The 21,075-nt window shown below is 38.9% G+C and overlaps 1 protein-coding gene across 49 annotated transcripts in view; it reads right to left on the bottom strand.

Annotated features, from left to right (window-relative positions):
* ANK2 (ankyrin 2) overlaps window positions 1-21,075 on the bottom strand; it is a 540,585-nt gene that overhangs the window by 238,140 nt on the left and 281,370 nt on the right. Inside the window, exon 1 of one of the 49 annotated variants that reach the window (XM_063458293.1) lies at window positions 7,681-7,976. The exons of 47 other annotated variants lie outside the window; for them this stretch is intronic. In XM_063458293.1, coding sequence (XP_063314363.1) covers window positions 7,681-7,815 — 135 coding nt within the window. In that variant the 5' untranslated portion in view covers window positions 7,816-7,976. Of the gene's footprint in view, window positions 1-7,680; window positions 7,977-21,075 lie in introns of those variants that run through there. One more of the 49 variants, XM_063458316.1, reaches the window with a different exon arrangement.

Raw genomic sequence — 21,075 nt, forward strand, 5'->3', positions numbered from 1 at the left:
AGCACAATTTGGTTCTGTGCCTTAATTAAAAATTTCTGTTACATAACTGAACTCAGTTCCTACACTATGCACAAAAAATATAGAATATTGATAATAATGTTATCAAAAGGCTGTCACCTTGAATGACCTGCTTCCTATTCACATGCTAAGATGACAAGTGAGGTTGTATATGGCACTGCATATACATAGCTGATCTGCATTTATCGATAGTTGCTAAGTTTTAACACCTCTTTACAACTCTTTACAAGAGGACGCTCTGCCTTAACACCCTATCATAAACTCTCACATCAGTGTCTGCAGTCAATAGGTTCATGTTTTAATGTACCACTGTAAATGTGAACTTCGTGTGAGCATGTTAAGTAAAGGTCATGGGCAATCAGCAATGCTTTTTTTACACATCATCTAAAAGCAAACCAGTAATCTGCATTGATGCGTCACGTTCCCCTGTGAAGCTCACCCAGCTGTGCATGATTGAGCATAGCTCGGGGTTTGCTGCAGTCACTATAAATACTGCAGTACATATACACTATCCTTGGCACACAAGATGTAGCGAAAAACAAAACTCCATTGCAGATCCTTCTCTCTCAAAGAGCATGCAGAACAAGCTAAAGGGACACTAAAGTCACCCAGACCACTCAATCTCAATGAAGTTATCTGGGTGTTATGGTTCTGTCATTTTAACCCTTTAATGTAAAACTTTACAGTACTGTAGAAATCTTCCAGAGAGCCACTAGAGGCGATTGCTCTTGCTGCTGCTCATAGGAAAGCTCACTGAATTCAATGGGTTTGGATGCACGCAACACTCACCACACATGTGCATTACTCTTCAATGCTCATGAGTGCAGAGCATTGGATTAGCCATTGGCTAGAGAGGAGTATGACGCTGCGGGAGAAAGAGCAGGTAGCCGCTTCAAGAAGTCTCGGTGCTGAACAATATGTACAAGTTTACACAGCTAAAGAGATTCGTGGAGGTTGTTTTCTTAACACTATAATGTTCCTTTAACCTGAGAATTTCATTAACTCTTTGTAATTGGGTATAATGTTTCTTGTTTCCCATACTGGGGCTAGAGATAGAATTATGTGTAGAATAAGAATATTAATTCACACAGCAAGGGGTGGGGGGGTTAAAAACATTATACAGATATTGTAACACCCCCCAGGATTCCCTTTGTTTGCTGCAAGTTTCAGCTGATCCTTGTTTGACCATTTTCTTCTATGAGACACCCCACATAAACAACAAAACTAAATTTAATATGCAAGAATTATATGGTTTTGCAGACAGCATCACATACTCTGATCTAATCTACTATTTACTGTACACTCTAAACAAGGCAATAATGTTGATATTAGATGTCATACATAGTGAGTTGTTGATGGTGAGCATGACGAGAGAAAAACGTTCAGACCATTTGGAAATTAAGTCAACTCTTGTTAACCGCCCCAATATTAAATCCCTGATTTCAGGTGCACCACTTTAACATATACAATTGTGCTATGATAACAAATAAGGAAATGGTTAAATTCCAGTGAATATTATAAATTAAGTCTATAATAAGTTACTATGAATCACAATGTAACTGCCATCATATCACAAAAAAAGTAACGTTTGGGAAGCTTTGAGTGTTCCTATGACTACAGATATGCTAATCCCACTCTCCTGTCAAACTACCACTCGTGGCGATGGAGAGGAGACTGAAAAGACAGAAATAATCAGCAATCTAACAAAATCTGTACGTGATTAGCAGTGATTTGGAATAAATGTTCACATATCTAATTAGTATTGCTGTGATGTGGGATTGCAAGCCTTGTCAGTGATTTATGTAGCTTCCAAGTTCCCTTTAGCAAATAGCTTGCAATCATTAATTAATATTTTCTACCCAGTTATTTGATTTTCAATTTTCCCTCTAGCATACCCAAACACTATTTAGTCACCTCTTTATCGATTATAATGAATGGTTTCTAAACTAAGAGGAATATAAATATATATATTAATCTCCGAATTGAAGGAATATTAAAGGAGTAGTTGATACTTCGATCTGTATATTGGAAAGTGAGTAGACATACAGTACCCTTTCTCTGGAGGATAACCTGCTCACTAATCCTCGGACCCAGGTGGTGGTATTTTGTGACCATGCCTTTTTCTCTGAATCCTGTAATTTACACACCATGTGCTAGAACGGGACTACATCTCCCCTGATGCTTTGCCAGCATTAGCTATAAGTGCATTATGAGAGATGTAGTCCACAAGATTTGGAGTGCCGAAGTTGCCTTCTCCCATGCTATAATTGAATTCCCTATATTTTCAGCATCTCTAGCACTGTATCACTATACAGATAAACAATAAGTGCATGAAATAAAATAAATGGCAGATAGATAGTTAACATTTTGTTTTCTCTAGTTCAGGTTTACTGTCCATTTTCAAGTTGTCATTTTAAAAGTTACTATTTAGTGAGGAAAAAAAACCCTCTTTTGTTAATTATGGAATTACTGATAATCCTGGAAGAAGAAACACAGAATAAAGTCTTTATGTCAAACTGTGTCATATTGACACAAACTTTACCAAAACCTGGGATTGACAGTTACAATACCGGACATACGCACACCCTGATCGAATAAAAAGGTCCGTAACATAACTGTAGCAGACTTGGCTACACTAGGCAGGCTTGCCCTTGTTTGACGTTGTCTGACTGCAGATTGACCAATGTATTTATTGCAATGAAAAAGGTGAAAAGAAAGGAACAGCAATGGAATAGATTCTCTTTAACCTTATGTAGAAAGCTTTTAAATATATATCTGCATATTTCAACAAAGTACAGAAAACATAAGGCTGCAGGAAGATTTACAATTTGGAAATGAGAATAAATCAATAACCCATTTTTGCAATAATGTTTAAAACTGCAATATCGGTGTAAATATATTAGTTGAGTGGTGAAGAAGCATTGGATAAATATGCTTTTCGTATATTCACAATGATATAAATGTAAATTTTGAATTAATATTAATATTTGAAAGAGCATAACATTTCATCTATACATTGTGCTAGTGGATTTGTTAGCTAATGTGTGGATTCAAAAATAGGTATTTCTCCCACCTGTCACTCATTTCCTCTGCATAGACACTATTGTGTGATATAGAGATTATCAATTGGTATGAACCATATCTAACCTGTAATACGTGCACAATGCTACAGTCAGAAAGTGGCTCTTGCATTGTGGGTGTGTAGGTGGCCATTCTGAGTATACAGTTATGAAGACGTGCTTGATCTCCTTATACAAATTAGATAAAACAACTATATCGAATAACTGACTGACAAGGGAAAGCAGAAAAGATCTCCCACAGGTTGTCCTTCTACTCTCCACATATAGCAAACACAGCGCATGTTCGGCAGTTGCTTGTTCTGTAGTTGCTATGGTAGTTCCCTTGACAAGACTGTTATTGCAGAGTATAAGAACAAAGTAACGCCGGAATGCTGGCAACGAAGATAGTGTGTTGGCGTTACAGAGGAGGCTTGGCAAAGTATCTGCAAGCAGGGCAAATGCAAGAAGACTGCAGAAGGAGGGTGGACCAGAGGTGGGTGCTACAGAAGAGTAACACCCACAGAGCAGAGGGCATGCCACTACTTGTTCATCTAAAATCTAAAATTTTAACATTGATGACATCATATATCTCTGTGATTTATCATGCATTCAATGTAGTTTTGCTGCGATTTATGTTACGTTTATAAACGCATGACAGGTTCACTTTAACCCTGTACTTTATTTGTAAATGTGTCTAAATAAGCACTATGCATGAGAACAAAAAACAATACAGAATTTCAGCAGTTTTATTCTCAATGCATAACTACAAGAGACTGAAACTAATGAATAATATAAGGCATTACATACATTTTCCAGCAAGGCCTATGACTGTTCGATTCAGGCATTATGATCGATAAATAGAAACTTTGGTTATGTATGGTTACCCTTGCAGAGTGTATTTTAACAAGTATTATAATATGTGTATATTCCCTGTGTCTCTTGTCTAGTACATCTTTGTAACATATTGTTGTAATGTCATAAGTTTCTGGCAAGGCGTTTCGAGAGCAAGTTCTGCCCTTCGCATTACTCCTACTGCATTCTAAACTAGCATCTGCATGCACAGGCCCAGTCATGCCAGTCTGTTCCAGAGCTGCCTGCTAAAGTCTAAACCATTGTGTGCCAAATATTTAACAATTAAATTCACAGTTGGCTCAAGGGCACAATAAATACTCCGCTCGCAAATGGCATGTTTACGTGCAATTTTAACTCTTCAAGAAACTTTAAATCCACTGTTTTGAATAGGCAAACAAGCAATTATTTACACCCAGTATCTGTCACAAGCTAGTTCATACAATGTCAGTTTAAATCACAGTAGTTTTAACCAAGTATTCCAGACAATGACAAACTACATCTTGAAATATCTCAACTATACTCAAATGCATAAATTTCATGGAGAATTAAATTACTATTTTAGAAATATTAACTTTTTTTAAATGTATTTAGCAACTGGACCTCCGGCAATTTACATGTTACTTTTTAGTTATTTGTTAAAGTTCTTAAATATTCTTAATGCCTGATATCTCAACATTTTCAATACATTTTTTAAGCACCACAACTACATATGTCCCTTGCAGAGGTTATACAAATAGCTACCTTTATTGTTGCCATAGCTGTATATCTAGCTCGTACAGCTACTACAATCCCACTTCTTCCCCAGCACAGATTTTCTGTGGCTGTCAAATCACAGAATATTGTATTACAGCTCATTGATTAGTCATTGCCTGGTAGGTGTTCTTCACAGAGCTATACTACAAAAAAGTAACAGGACCGGTTGTCTGAATGACAGCAAGAGGGTGTAACAAGGGTAATTTATAAAAGATTGACTTGTTGGTAAACACTTTTGCAAAAAAAAATCAATAAAAAAAAAATAAAATTAAAAAAAAGAAGAGTACACACTCCACATATCAAGCACTTCAGCTTGGTTGGAATTATCCCTGTAAACTATTTTGCAAGCTAATAGAAGTCACACTGCAGCTAAAAGAAAGTACAAATTAAAACATAAATTAAACACATATGGAATGTCAGCATGAATTTATTTTCATAAACTGCCTATTACTAAAAATAATATATATATATATATATATAGGAATGTTCCTGAATGTTTTTATGATTATAGACATAGGTGTTCTACTCATTACTTACTAAACATGCAGTCACCTTCGCCATTTGAAGAGGAACTGTCACCTATATAAGACGAAGTTGATGGAAAATTATTGATTACTTAAAGTGAATAAAACAAAAATGCACTAATTGAACATATCGAAAGTATTTCTCACCAAAGGCTGTATTACTGTCATACTTTGGCCCTTCCAATCTGCATCCATGCTGTAATATTAAAAATAACACTACATTTCCTAGTAAAATGGAATTAAGGACTAAAAAAACATAACATTTAGCAACCAGAAAGAGTCACATAAACCTGGGGACGGTCAGATTTTCACCTCGAGATTGGGCAGGCAATCTCCAGGTCAAATGACATTACTCCAGGTAGAAGAATTGCTTGAACCTTCACGTACTCCATGGCTGTTGTATAAACTCAGCGTGGTACCCCTAGAGTGTACACCTAACGCCCCGTAGAGTTACCCGCCGCAACAGCAGTCTACATGATAATCGCCTGGTTTAACTGTATTGTCCCCCCTACTGTCCCCACAGGGAAGGGTGCTCACCATAGGCACACAGCCCGCTTACAGGGGTATAGAAATAGGTACCCATCAGGGCCCCTATGAAGTTCACACCCAGCACCAGCAATAGGCCCAGGGCTACAGATTGCCCTAGCAATCTTAGAGCATCCGGACCTATAGCGGTGTGTTCCACTACTAGAATTCCGCAGGCCTATTAACACTTAGAGGAACACCCCCGCTGCTCTACTATGGAGTAGTGCAGGCAGACAGTCTTCTCCCTGGGGAAGGAGCATACTGGGTACTCCGCATAGCCTAGCATACCTCACCGAGAGTCTCCTACATAGGTTCCCAATACATATTACTAGAGGCTCATTGCCCACCGAATCCAAACCAGTCCAACCTCCCGGAGCCTATCTTAGCATGTAAATAAATGCATGTAGCTAGTCAGTGCCTACTCCATCGAACCACGAATCCTTACAACTACCCATTGACAGGGCATGTATGCTTTGTAGCATTGCTTTTATCTTTATCTTGATCACTTATCTGTAATTTGTTTGTTAGTATAGAAGAGCAGCGCACTAGACACTATAATAAGAAGCAATCCACTGTCCACGCTAACTAAGCGGAGGCCCTGTGGCTTCACCTTCTTACCTGTAGCCTGGCATACCCTACATCGTCTATCCTGCTATCCTAACTAGTAGTTTATAGCTCCAATATTACTCCAAAAAAGAAAAAAATGTGCTGATTTTAATGACATTTCCTGCAAAAGCGTTGAACCTGTTTGTAATCATATCAAATGTCATTGCCAATAAAGCTATGTACCTCAGCACTTCAAAAATAAATAATTTAACAATATATATATATATATATATATATATATATATATATATATATATATATATAAATATCACACAAAAGTTAATATTCGTAAAATGGAATTTGACTACCCTTGTTCACAGTTTCACCCTTTTTATATATTAAAGAGACACAATTTAGTCACCAGAACCTTTACAGCTTAATGTAGTGGTTCTGATGTTTATAGCCTGTCCCTGCAGGCATTTTAATGTAAATACTGCCTTTTAAGAGAAAAGGCAGTGTTTACATTGCTGCCTAGTAACACCTCTAGTGACAGTCATTCAGACAGCCACTAGTGGTACTTCCTATCTCAGTGCTGCACTGTGTGAAAGAGCTACATTCAGCGACTCGCACTGAATGCTCCACATAGAGATGTATTTATTCAGCTTTTACCTCGCATGCATAATAGCCTCCCAATTAAATCTGATTATTCAATTCATTTATTCTTACCGTATGATCATATCTAGTACATGCCAAGTAAGTATATACTGTGTAATCCTCTGTAGACTTGGGTATTCGTTTTTGGGAAAATTCGCAATTTGGACTAAAAAGCATTCATTCGTCCAATCATCCAAATGATGAAGTCCAGAACAGCATAATGGAAGAATTAACTAATGAACGAATCACGTGATGAACAAAATTCTTTCATGTGCGATTCATTTATTAGTTCATTCTTTTATTTATTAAATGCATACCCTTATGTGGGATTACAATTGTTAAGGGTTCCATATTAGGAAATTGCTGTGTTTAGGTAGCTCTGGTATCCTTAAATACGGCAAACCCATATAAGTATATCAAAATAGGGAGCTATCAACTAAACAGCTCCCTAATTTAATATCCTTACATTTGGCAATCTGACGTCAGGGTACCAAATTAGGGATTAAACTACTAAACATCTGAAAGACCATCTGAAAGACCAAAATAAAAAAAAAACGGCTTTTTAATGGTAATGTGCCAACAGTGTAGTAGATAGCTTCCTAGTTTGGTACCCTGACATCAGATTGCCAGATTTAAGGACACCAAATTAGGAAGCTGTTTAGTCGAACAGGGTATACCACCCTGTTTGCACAGTCCATCAAGCATGAGAGTCAATACCATATTACCATCCTGAATATTAACACACTCACCACAAATTCATGCTGTATGTCACCTTCACTCATGAATCCATAGTAGTCTGATATTTTGTCCAAGTCTGGGATATTTTCATATGGGCCTATGCCTTTGTCTGTGTGGCAAGTCTGGCAGAGTGGTGCATTCCCCATAACTGTGCTCTCTTGCAAGCAGCATCAACAAGCCTCCTTTGGTCCCTTACGAGAGCGACTGTTACTCTTGTCTTGTCCTGCAGACTGTCTCACACATGCCCTAAGCTCTCTGCTGGCTGCTCTCACTATTAGTTTGTAGCAACTGCAGAGACCTCATTCAGTGACCATTTCCAATTCAGGCTCTGCCCATCTATTTTTACACCTACTAGGCCAGTTATGCATGTAAATGGAGTTGGGAGGGGGTGCTTTCCAATACACAGCCAGTGATCACAGCACATGATGGAGCAGAAGCCTTGCAGTGTGAAATGCCTCTGCTGTGCATGTGAGCCATATTGAATTACTCTCTCTGTGCCATGTTTTGATTTTTTTTTTTTTTTTTTTTTACTCCTCGCTGTCTTTCTTCTTATGTAATGAATGTCACTGATGTATTACATTCTTCCCAAATGACAGAACTGGAGCCAATAATGAAGACACAAGATGTTAACTGATGGTTTTGGTCATCTGACATATATTTAAGAGTGCACTTGCTAAAACTCAACCAGTTTACAACAGCAGGTTGCTTGTTATAAGAATGTGACCCACTTTGCCTGGCTAAAAAATAATGTATTATGTTCTACTTTATTTTCTACTTTATAAAAGTTCTTGATAGAAGGATACAATCTAACAGCAGTGAAGTAGAATTGTCAAAAGTTAGATTTTGGACAACTCAAACTATAAATTAACAATCAGTTGTGCTTTTAATTTCTCTTAAAATTTCACGTGTATTTTTTCTTTAAACTGATGTTCTCTGCAAGGCTTCATTGTGGGCATCTGTAGAATTTTGAATGTGAGGCCTCATGGGACAGCAAAGGCACCCACAAGGCAGAAATAGAATTTAGATAAGTGTGTTTTTACTTAATAGGTTTCATTGGGATGAGGGAACAAGTAACTCTCACTACCAGACAAGTGACAGTTTCACAATGTTTGTGACCTGCCTATAATCATAATATTGCTTAGGCATTAGATAAATAATATTTTTGGGAGAAGTCCTGCCAGTAGGCAGGGAATGAGTTAATAGCAGGCCTTCCAACTCTCCAACTTGTGGCAGGCAGGCCAGTCCCTATTTCGGGATCCTGTCCCATTGTCCTGATTTTGATCCCTTGTGTCTCTCATTCAAGGACACCAAGCAACTGTCCCCAGCTGGCACAGTGTGAGCGCATCATTAAACATGCTCATGCTGTGCGGTGGGGATTAGGACCATGCAGACAGCACAGACTCTGCTCCTGCAGCCTTGCTGTAAACAATGCGGTTCCTTAAAAAACTGCACTGTTTATTTTGCACTATTTCCATGCAGGGCTTTGGACTAAAATAGAATTATTGAATCTATTTGAAAACGGGCATCACAGAGTATCACAACGCACGATGCTGCATGCGTCTAATGCTTCTCTATGAATATCACTATACAGGGAGTGCAGAATTATTAGGCAAATGAGTATTTTGACCACATCATCCTCTTTATGCATGTTGTCTTACTCCAAGCTGTATAGGCTCGAAAGCCTACTACCAATTAAGCATATTAGGTGATGTGCATCTCTGTAATGAGAAGGGGTGTGGTCTAATGACATCAACACCCTATATCAGGTGTGCATAATTATTAGGCAACTTCCTTTCCTTTGGCAAAATGGGTCAAAAGAAGGACTTGACAGGCTCAGAAAAGTCAAAAATCGGGAGATATCTTGCAGAGGGATGCAGCACTCTTAAAATTGCAAAGCTTCTGAAGCGTGATCATCGAACAATCAAGCGTTTCATTCAAAATAGTCAACAGGGTCGCAAGAAGCGTGTGGAAAAACCAAGGCGCAAAATAACTGCCCATGAACTGAGAAAAGTCAAGCGTGCAGCTGCCAAGATGCCACTTGCCACCAGTTTGGCCATATTTCAGAGCTGCAACATCACTGGAGTGCCCAAAAGCACAAGGTGTGCAATACTCAGAGACATGGCCAAGGTAAGAAAGGCTGAAAGACGACCACCACTGAACAAGACACACACGCTGAAACGTCAAGACTGGGCCAAGAAATATCTCAAGACTGATTTTTCTAAGGTTTTATGGACTGATGAAATGAGAGTGAGTCTTGATGGGCCAGATGGATGGGCCCGTGGCTGGATTGGTAAAGGGCAGAGAGCTCCAGTCCGACTCAGACGCCAGCGAGGTGGAGTACTGGTTTGGGCTGGTATCATCAAAGATGAGCTTGTGGGGCCTTTTCGGGTTGAGGATGGAGTCAAGCTCAACTCCCAGTCCTACTGCCAGTTTCTGGAAGACACCTTCTTCAAGCAGTGGTACAGGAAGAAGTCTGCATCCTTCAAGAAAAACATGATTTTTATGCAGGACAATGCTCCATCACACGCGTCCAAGTACTCCACAGCGTGGCTGGCAAGAAAGGGTATAAAAGAAGAAAATCTAATGACATGGCCTCCTTGTTCACCTGATCTGAACCCCATTGAGAACCTGTGGTCCATCATCAAATGTGAGATTTACAAGGAGGGAAAACAGTACACCTCTCCGAACAGTGTCTGGGAGGCTGTGGTTGCTGCTGCACGCAATGTTGATGGTGAACAGATCAAAACACTGACAGAATCCATGGATGGCAGGCTTTTGAGTGTCCTTGCAAAGAAAGGTGGCTATATTGGTCACTGATTTGTTTTTGTTTTGTTTTTGAATGTCAGAAATGTATATTTGTGAATGTTGAGATGTTCTATTGGTTTCACTGGAAAAAATAAATAATTGAAATGGGTATATATTTGTTTTTTGTTAAGTTTCCTAATAATTATGCACAGTAATAGTCACCTGCACACACAGATATCCCCCTAAAATAGCTAAAACTAAACTAAAAATTACTTCCAAAAATATTCAGCTTTGATATTAATTCGTTTTTTGGGTTCATTGAGAACATGGTTGTTGTTCAATAATAAAATTAATCCTCAAAAATACAACTTGCCTAATAATTCTGCACTCCCTGTATTCATTGCTTCTCATAGAGAAGTATTTGACTGGCTACATCACAGTAACGGTCACATGTTTCCTCAATGCTTATCTCAGTATGCTTAGCCATTACAAGAATGCTTTAATAGCACTCTGAACATGGGCAGTCCAAAAATACCTTGTGAACCAATCCACCCCTTCCCTATGTTCATACCTCAGAATGTTGGGAAGTATATTACATTCACGCCTTGTGCATAAACACCCTGCTCTACTATGCACGTTTAGTACATTTGTGATGTTGATTTTATTCCTGTCTGGTGTAATGTTATACATACTTTGTTGCTTTATACTCTTTTTGTTTTGCAGTTTGTGTGGCAATCAATGGTAGTAAAACAGTAATGGTAGTAAAACAGCACCTGTGTATACTTAACATCATTGATCCTATTCCCAAAATGATAAAGATCAATAAAGTATGATATACCTTTAATATTACGTTTCCACTGCTAATAAACTGGCATTATTAATATAAAAATGCCATGTGGTAATGACAGAGGGAAGATATATTCCGTAATACCTTGTTGTCAGGGCTGTATTGTGAAGTGGGTGCATTGCAGAAAAAGGACTAGACCAAGCATGTTAAGCTCAAAGGCTAACATGGGCCAAATAAACAAGGTTTAACGTTATGTGAGCCGCAAAAAAACATAGAAATGGAGGTTAGTTTAGAAGAGTACAGTATGACAAAAGTTGCCTAACTGACACTGGACATCTTCACGCTCATAGGGCTTCAAAGTAAACAAAAGAGTGGATTTATTTTAAGGACACATGCATTTGCATATTACCAATGTTTCAGTCCAACTACCTTGGCATATTAAGAAAAGCTTGGTAATGGAACGGAAATTGTGAATGTATGCTGTTGCACAGCTGGGAAAAAACTAATTATGTTATCTTGTTGATTTTGAAGTCCTATGACTGTGTTCTTCACTTTGGCTGAGATCATCAAACTTGATGATCTCAGCCAAGCCAATCCAATCTCCTCTCACCTCACTGCTCCTTCAAACCTCTACCCACCCCCCTTCTCTCTCTTTCCCATCATTTGAAAGTCATTTGATTTGCCTTTTCAAATCCTCCTCTGCTAACATTGCCAATATTTATTGCCCCTCTGGTTCCCCTCTCCTCTTCCTTGACCACTTTGCTGCCTGGCTACCCTACTTCCTCTCTTCTAATATTCCATCCCTAATTTTCGGGGTCATCAATATTCCCATTAAACCACCTTTGACCTCAGAAGCCTCTAAATTACTTTCAATCACTTCCTACCTTGGGCTATCATAGTGGGCTAATTCTCCCACCCATGTAGCTGGCAATATCCTCGGCCTCATTTTCTCTTATTCATGTACAGTATCCAATATCTACAACACTCCATTTCCTCTCTAGGATCACCACCTCTTATTGTTTGCTCTCAAGTACCCCCTCACCCAACAACCTCAGATTAACACCCCTCAACTCAGGAGAAACCTTAATTCTACTGACCTCCAGCAGCTGTTAGCTGATAGCTGATATTGATTCACAACTTCTATCCATCCCTTCCCTCTCCTGTCCCTCACTGGCCATCTCCACATATAACACTACCCTCACCTCTGCCTTGAACACTGCAGCCCCGCTGTAAACATGCACTTCAAAGAGGACACGCTCCCAACCGTGGCGTACTAAATCAACATGCTACCTGCAAAGATGAACCCGTTGTGCTGAACTCTCCTGGAGGAAGTCTCGCACCCAGTCAGACTTTCTCCATTATAGATTCATATTGTGTTCATACAGTGCAGCCCTTGCCCTCGCCAAATAGCCATACTTTTCCTCTCTCATTAGTTCATGCTCCCGCAATCCCCGGCATCTCTTTGACACCTTTAACTCTCTTCTTCGCCCTGCTGTGGCAACCCCACAAACTAACCTTACAGTCGATAGCTTTGTATGTTACTTTACTGAAAAGATTGAACAGCTAAGGAAAGAATTCTCCCCACCTTTCCGTTCTCTTTCTCAACCACACGTAGATCGTGCCTTTCCTGCCCTTCAGACTTTCTCCCTGGCTACTGAACAAGAGGTGGCTGTGCTTCTCTTTTCCTCTCGCACCACCACTTGCCCACTCGATCCTGTCCCATCTCACCTTATCAGATCTCTCTCCCCCTGTCTTGTGCTTTCCTTAACACACATCTTCAACTGCTCTCTCTATTCTGGCGTTGTCCCTGCTGACCTTAAACATGCCACTGTAGTACCTATCCTGAAAAAAACATCTCTTGACCCGTCCTCCCCCTTAACTATCATCCCATATCCCTGCTCCCTTTTTCCTTCTGGAAAGACTTGTCTTTACCCGTATGTCTCACTTCCTCAATACCAACTCTCTCCTTGATCCTCCACTGTACGGAGACTGCTCTTATTAAAGCTACTACCGACCTAATAGCAGCTAAATCCAAAGGCACTGCTCCATTCTAATTCTTCTTGACCTCTCTGCTGCTTTCGACACCGTTGATCATGCTCTCCTTCTTCAAACTCTTCACTCAGTCTCTGTGACTCTGTCCTCTCATGGTTTTCCTCTTATCTCTCCCAACGCTCATTCAATGCTCATTCAGTGTCTCGGTTGGAGTCTTCCAAGGCTCTGTCCTTAGTCCCCTTCTATTTTCTCTTTATACTGCCTCTCTTGGCAAACTTAATACCTCATTTGGATTCCACTACCACCTGTATGCTGACACCCAGATATAGCTCTCCTCCCCGGACCTCTGAATGGATGTCTTCCCACTTTCTGAAACTCAATCTCTCTAAAACCGAGCTCCTTGTCTTTCCTCCTCCTAATACTGATCCTCCTCTTTCGCTCTCCCTTCAAGTTAGTTTTATTCTGGCCTCACTTTTAGCCTCACATCCAGTATGTTTCCAAATCTTGTTGATTCCATCTTAAAAACATAGCCTCCATCTGCCCCTTTCTTACACAAGATGCTACCAAGGAGCTTGTCCATGCTCTAGTAATTTCCCTCATGGATTATTGTAACTCTCTCCTAATTGGTCTTCCCAAAAGCCGTATTGCCGCGCTACAGTCTGTAATGAATGCTGCCGCCAGACTGATTTTCCTCTCTAGTCGGTCCTCTCACACCTCACCCTTCCGTCAGTCCTTACATTGGCTTCCTGTATCCTATAGGAGTCAATTGAAAGGGCTAACCCATACCTATAAAGCAATGAACAATTCTAGTCCCTCTTATATTTCCTGTTTTATACCCCAGCTAGTCTGCTCTATATAAGTGAGTATATTTTAACTATTTTATCATAGACATCACTTGTTTTATTGAGAGCACTACTACTGTCACCTTATCTATTTCTCCATGGGTTCCTGTCATCGTGAACCAAACGGACACCTTCAATACATCTTATAAGTGGGGATTCTACCACCGCACACTATATACACTAAAGCTGGCTAAGGCTCTATAAAATGTGAGTGTGATACGGTCATTTTTTTATTGCATAACTAGATTTGACCTAGTACACTATTTGCGCCCTTTCTGCTTTTGTCTTTCTATATATATATCAATTCCCTTTCCCTTCTCTGTAAGAATTTCACCCAGTCTCCACTTACTCAAAAAAATCATTGAAAACGCTCTTCAAGAAAGCATATCAATTAAACTGTTATCAGGTTTTTATCCCCACCCCCATGACTCCTCTCCTGCAACTGTCAAAAATTACATACTAAGCCCTCAATGAATACTTTTCTAACAACCTACTTCGTACCCCTACTTTTACCCTTTGTGTCACTATAACCCACTCCCTCTAGAATGTAAGCTCATTGAGCAGGGCCTTCCACCTCTCTGTTCCTGTACGTCCAGTTGTCTGGTTACAATTACATGTCTGTTAGTCCACCCATTGTACAGCGCTACGAAATCTGATGGCGCTATATAAATAATAAAATAAGAAGAAGAAGAAGAAGAAAATAAAGACAGCTGCCCTACCCAAAGAAAAGTCCTTGCTGTACTAAAGACTAAAACGTCTATTATCAAGAGACTTATTTGTGAGGACTACCATATTGACTTATTTCTTGCTTGTTCCAAAAATCTATTTTTTTTTTTTATATTGCCTACTGGGGTCTACTACTTTTTTTTATCTTTTAATCCACTATGAGGGAGCAGAGCAGGGAGATGGCAGTTCACTCACCGCCTCTGCACTCAGTCAGTTGCCAACCTCCCTCAGCTCTCCATGCACAACAAAAAATAAAGATTTACAAACAAATACTCCGATCTGGAACCATATTTAGTTCAAAGACCACAGACTGAACCTTCCAACTATTACTTCAGCTTCATTGGAGAGCTTGAAGGATGACACAGAATGCCTTTCACCTCACTCCTCCAATAGCAAACTCTGAAATCTTGGGATGACACTATGCCCTCCACAAAAGGAACCATCAATCTCTGTTTTGGGATTTTAAGGCTATGTTTCAGAATGAACTAGGAGCCCTGAAAACAGATGTGGGGGTTTGGGCTCAATGTATTTTGAGAAAGACATAAAACATTCAAGCACTTTTACTGCTTTAATACGTCCCTCCTTGTGCAGAAAATATTTTGCGATGTTCTCTAGAGGCATAACCAAATGGTTTGCGACCTAACAGCTACTGGCATATACCGACGTCGTTTTACACGTTTGTGGCAATACAAGAGGTTGTACTCCCAAAAAGTGAAGAGGAAATACAAGGTCTATAGAGCAGTCTTGAACCGATTAGGTGCTCCAAATTATGTCATAGCTCAAATAGCAACAGTGGCCAACAAAATGGCAATCCTAAGGATGGCTCGCACCTCACATGCAATGCAACATAATAGCCTGTCATTTCCCATCTTTAGAAATGTATCCTTTCAGACGTTATAGTGCAGCAGGAAATATTTTTAATTGCCTCAAAAAGACAGAGGGATACAGCACAGATGGAGCTATAGAAATGACATTATACCCTTGCATCCCAGGAAACAATCTTTAATTTTTCCTATTTTCCCTGAAGAACCTGGAGGACTTTTTTTCTAGCCACCAGTAAGCTTGCTGTTATTGTTTGCCCTGAACAGCAGTCAATCTGAGCTTTGATAGAACCAAAGGTTACTGTGTTTTACTCGATCATACTCTTTTGTTAATCTTAGTGTGGAAAGACAAAAAAAATATATAATATATATATGTTTTAAGGCCTGTATTTGTGGTAGGAGTTTGAATCTAGCGTATCCAATAAAAACTCCAATTACCCTCTTACCTGGGCCGTTCTCGTTCAGGTCATCCCTCCCACCTCACCCCTATATACTTTATTTATTAATACCTTTACTCTTGGTGGGCCCTCTTTTATCAGAGGCCTACCCGTACATTGGTTTCAGCACACCCCAATTTAACTCTGCATTAATACGATTTACGTATATTACTAATATGTTTCCGACGACAAAAAAATAATACAAAATATATATATATATATATATATATATATATTGTGTTTAATTGGTGCAATTGCAGTGTGTCAGTGTGTGTGTGTATAAATAGTGGTATATTAGTGTGGAGTATGTCAGTGTACAAATCTTTATAGAATTTAAAAAGAGGTCACAGTGCGTTTTTTTCTCAACTTGTCTGCCTATACCACCACTTTTATAACCCATCCACCTCAGGCAAAAGGAAACAAAATCAAAACCTCACTTATCTACCTCCTGTTTCTACCTTCATACCACCTCCTAATTGTTTTTCTCCATGTGTCCTTTCCTAGTTCTGTCCATCCCTCCATACCAACCCTCTTTGATCTCTCCCTTTTATCCACCTTCCACTTGTTTCTTGCCTTCTAATCCACCCATCTATTTATAACTACCTCGATATTCCACCCACTGCTGTCTCTCCCCCTCTGCTATCCCCTCTTTATGTCTCCCTCTCTTTGGGTCTTCCTTTATGTCCCCACTCATATGTCCACTTGTACTCCATCTTCACTTGTCTCTGTCCTATGCCCCCCTTTCGTCTCTCCTATCCCACTCTCACTGTGTGTTTCACTCTCTACCCCTCCACCAGCCAACATGCCTCTGACTGGCTCTGGTCTTTTTTCCCATGACTAAAGTACCCAAATGGTCAACCCACCACTGGAAACATGGTATGTGACATATATTCATACATACTAAAGAATACTGAAATTAAATACAGGATGCGTTAAAGGTCCAGTAATAAAATAAAAACTAGTTCAACATTATGTTTTATATCTATGATAATAGTGTTCCACTTAACATTCACCACAAACAGGCACATAAAACATAATAGAATGCTTCATGGAAAGACATCGACCAAACTCCACCCTACATGTTCAATAAGCAAGTCAGATGTTATTACATAAAAATGGTCTGAGAACAGCATGAGTTTCCTCATCAAGGGAGCAGCACTAGTAATTACAGGGAGGAGAGGATGGGCTAGAGAATGGGCTGTCTGGCTGTGTTAGCGCAGGTAATGGCCTCAATTTAATATTTATAGATAAGCTTTTCAAATGATTTAATATTTTTGGATAACTTTTTTTTTTAATTATTTGTTTTTCAAACAAATTCAAATATAAAAAAACACTTCTTTTAAAAACAAAAATATCAAAATATAAATTTCTTTCAAAAAAATAAATAAATATTAAATCATTTTAAAAGTATAACCAAAAATATCAGAGAATTTGAAAATCCTATCCAAAAATATTTAACAAATTAAAATTCTAGCAGGGCATGACTTTTGCTCTGAAATGTAAAAATGATCTGTAAATTCCTAGGGAGTATAATTAGCCAGTGTTTCCCAAACCAGTCCTCAAGATCCACCAACAGTCCGGGTTTTGTCAGTATCTCCATTTGAATAAAACAAGGTAATACATAAATCCTGGATTGTTGGTGGGAGATGAGGACACGTTTGGGAACCACTGCAATTAACCATTTAATGAATACAGTGTTTTACTAAGAAACGGAGTACCAAACATGTTTTTTTTTTATGGATCAAAGTATTTTCTATGGGTTTGTTAATCCCAAAGAACTAAAATACTTATCTTGGCACCATCAATCCACTGTCTAAAGCAACAGGAGTTCAAGTACACTCTGTGTGACGGGAGTATTGCTAATATGCACTAAAGGTTTAGAAACTTAAATAATCAGGTGGCTGTAAGACAGGGAATATCAGTGTAATTCCTGTAAAAAAGGATGGCATATTCATAAGAACATTAAGGGCTATGCTGACTTCCACATATACTAAATATAGTTCTTGATTTGGGTGCCACCCCTCCCTGCAAGTGGCTCATGAAGTCTTACCAATCATCCTATGGATATGTTCTATTTTAGATTGTAGATGAGGCAGTTAGGCCCAGAATCTCTTAGCTAGGCTGACGTTTGGCATTCCAGCGGTCATGGGCTACACTTTCAATGATGTTCATGCATCCAAATATCATGAAAAATATAGCTGGTATGCCAAAGGATTACAAGAGTAGAGTAGAACAATAAAGAGGCATGTCCTTTGTGTTAACATCTTCCCAACTCATACACAGTATAGGTTAAAAGTGTTGCCATAATCCTTGCAACACATAAGAGAGTAGCCATCACTAATTCACTGGTCCATCTGATATCTACAATAAACAACACATTGTATCGCTCAACAATTTACCTTGTTCATTAGTACTAAGGGCAAGAACTTACAGTAAGTTGGCCCTAAGGTGGAACGTCATTACACATCATAGATCAATTCTGTCATATTTCCTGATAGTTTTGATGTTTCGTGGTTAGGGATCTGTGGTGGTATTGTGTGATGGAGATACTCACTCTGTTCTTTGCTTTTTTTTGGGGGGGGGGGGGGGGCGTATTCTTTTCCAGTGCTTATATTCATCATTACATTGCAGATAGAAAGTGAGCAAGGAGAATGTAGCCCCCATGAGGATGAGTTGGAGAAGGTTAGTGGTCAAGCTTTATATGAATGCTAAAAAGTTTGGGACTTGTATCTACTCAGGCATCTTTTACACCGTCTCCTTGTAAGTGAAGTGCAGGCCTCTCAGTCCAATTTGAGTTGCAATTGGTTTGAGGCATGTGTTGATAAAGATGGGCTAGAGGAATGATCCTTTAGATATTCTGCAACTCTGCATTGGTGGGGGAACATTGCATTGCTGGTTTGCACATGACTAGGTATTTTATCCAACCTGAAATCCTTAGCTGTCTCTAATAGAATAAAAGTTCAGGATGACCATACAATGGGACTTGATGAATAATTTACATTCTATACTTGCAATAGCAAGTAGAATATCATTCTAGCCCTACCCAATAGAATAAAAGCAAAGGCGCGTAACTAGACTGCAAAAGACATCATTTAAATAGCTTGCCTCTAAAGAACATGTACCTCCATATTTGTGCGGTCATCCAATATAGTGCAAGTCAGTTGCACAGCTAGTGCAATTTGAGTAGACCCCATAGACATGCGAGTCTGGTATACAAGCAAGCATAAAGGAATATTATACATCTGGTAGCAGTATATACATAAACAGCATTCTTAAAGTTACAGTATGCATTTAAACATTAATATGTTATTTTAAGATTTAAAAAAGCAGACATATTGCTTGGGGATGATTAGTGTGAAGGGCTAAAAATTTGGAAATGTGACCCCCAAGTTTAAAGGTGGATGCCTATGTACTAGAATGTTTACAAAAAAATCATACTTATGCAGGGGAATCACCTGCACTCATCACTATTTAATTAAATCCTCCCTATTTTTTTTAATTTTTTTTTTTTTTACAGTATTAGACATTTTATAAGTGGTAAGTGATTTTTACAAAATGCCTTACCTAGCAGGATATAATTTACATGGGCTTTACAGTGACAGACTGGACAGTTTAAGTTAATAATAAAAATATGAACAAACAACATTGATACATGCATGTATTAAATGTGTAGAAGGCAAAGACAGAATATTTATAGGTGGGAAGATCTATATGAATTTCAAATTGCATTGCCTAAAGTGAAAATGAATAACAGCAGGAAAGATTGGACCTAAATCAAACACATTCTTAGCATGCTGCATTACCCTGGCTCGTTATGCTAGCTTCAAATAGCAGGTGTTCTGGTGCAGCATTACAGAAAATAGCAGAAAATGGCGTAACATTATGTATCTTATACACCATCAATTTAGCTGAAAAGCCTGAAAGTTAAAACTGAAAATGGAAAAAAATGATATTTATATTTTTTGCCAATAAAAAAAAATATATATATATATATATATAAAGAAACCAGTTGCACGTTTCTGAAAAACCCAGCATCAATTAATCAATGATTTATCTCGATATCATTCATACACAAATCTCCCATCATTTGTGCATCATGTACAAACATCTGTACCAAGAACCAACCAAAAAAAAACCATGCTATTCAATCCTCTCATAGGAGATCCAAAACCTCCGTGATATTAAGGTGTTACAATTGGCTGATATAGTTAGTTATTAGATTCTATCCCTGGCCAAATCTAGGATTCCTTGTTTCTCTAGCACACCCCGCAGACTTGCTTGTGTCCCTGGTAAACACTAATGCAGAGTACTGCAATCAGTAAGCCTCTTTAAACAGCAAGAGCAGCCTATTTTAGGAGGGGGTCAGAATCTTGAAAATACAGACTTAATGCTGGGGAGGGGAGATGCAAGGGTATTTTTAAGACAATACAGTTGTGACAAGTGAGGCACTCCTATTTCTGCAAGCTATGTAATAATGCATATTGGAGTATGCCCCTAGCTATTCCTCGCAGCATGTTGACCAGCTGACTTGATGTGGCATGAGGAAGGTGGGGTCTGTGTTCAATCAGGCATAAAACACTCTTCATTTTTCTAAACAAGAAGTACAGGGGAAATGTAATCATATTTTATTATTATGTAAGTGATGGATTGAAGTACTCATTTGCACAGATGTTTTCATTTCCGTATGCAAGCACGGTGAACCTGGGTAGGTACACTGGAGGCATTTTCTTTTATATTTACAGGTGTGGGCACTATAATTATATGTATCTATTACAGTAACTGCTCATATGTGGCATTCTAGCTGCTATGGACCACCTTTCCTATTATGCTGAGGCATTCAAATACCATGGGAAATGTAGCTGGTATGCCAAAGGAAATGCATGACTGATCCAGTGCATTTAATCTGCATATAGGTAGATTCCTGGATACAAAATATCAATGTCAAAGAGGTTCTAGAATAGAAATCTACTCTGAGTGATTATGATTCGGTAGTGATAATTGGAAATACATATGAGACAATGGGAGGTAGGATGGATGAAGGGAAAGAGTGCAGGTT

Source organism: Pelobates fuscus, chromosome 6 (genome assembly GCF_036172605.1).
Source record: "Pelobates fuscus isolate aPelFus1 chromosome 6, aPelFus1.pri, whole genome shotgun sequence".
NCBI classification, from domain to species: domain Eukaryota; kingdom Metazoa; phylum Chordata; class Amphibia; order Anura; family Pelobatidae; genus Pelobates; species Pelobates fuscus.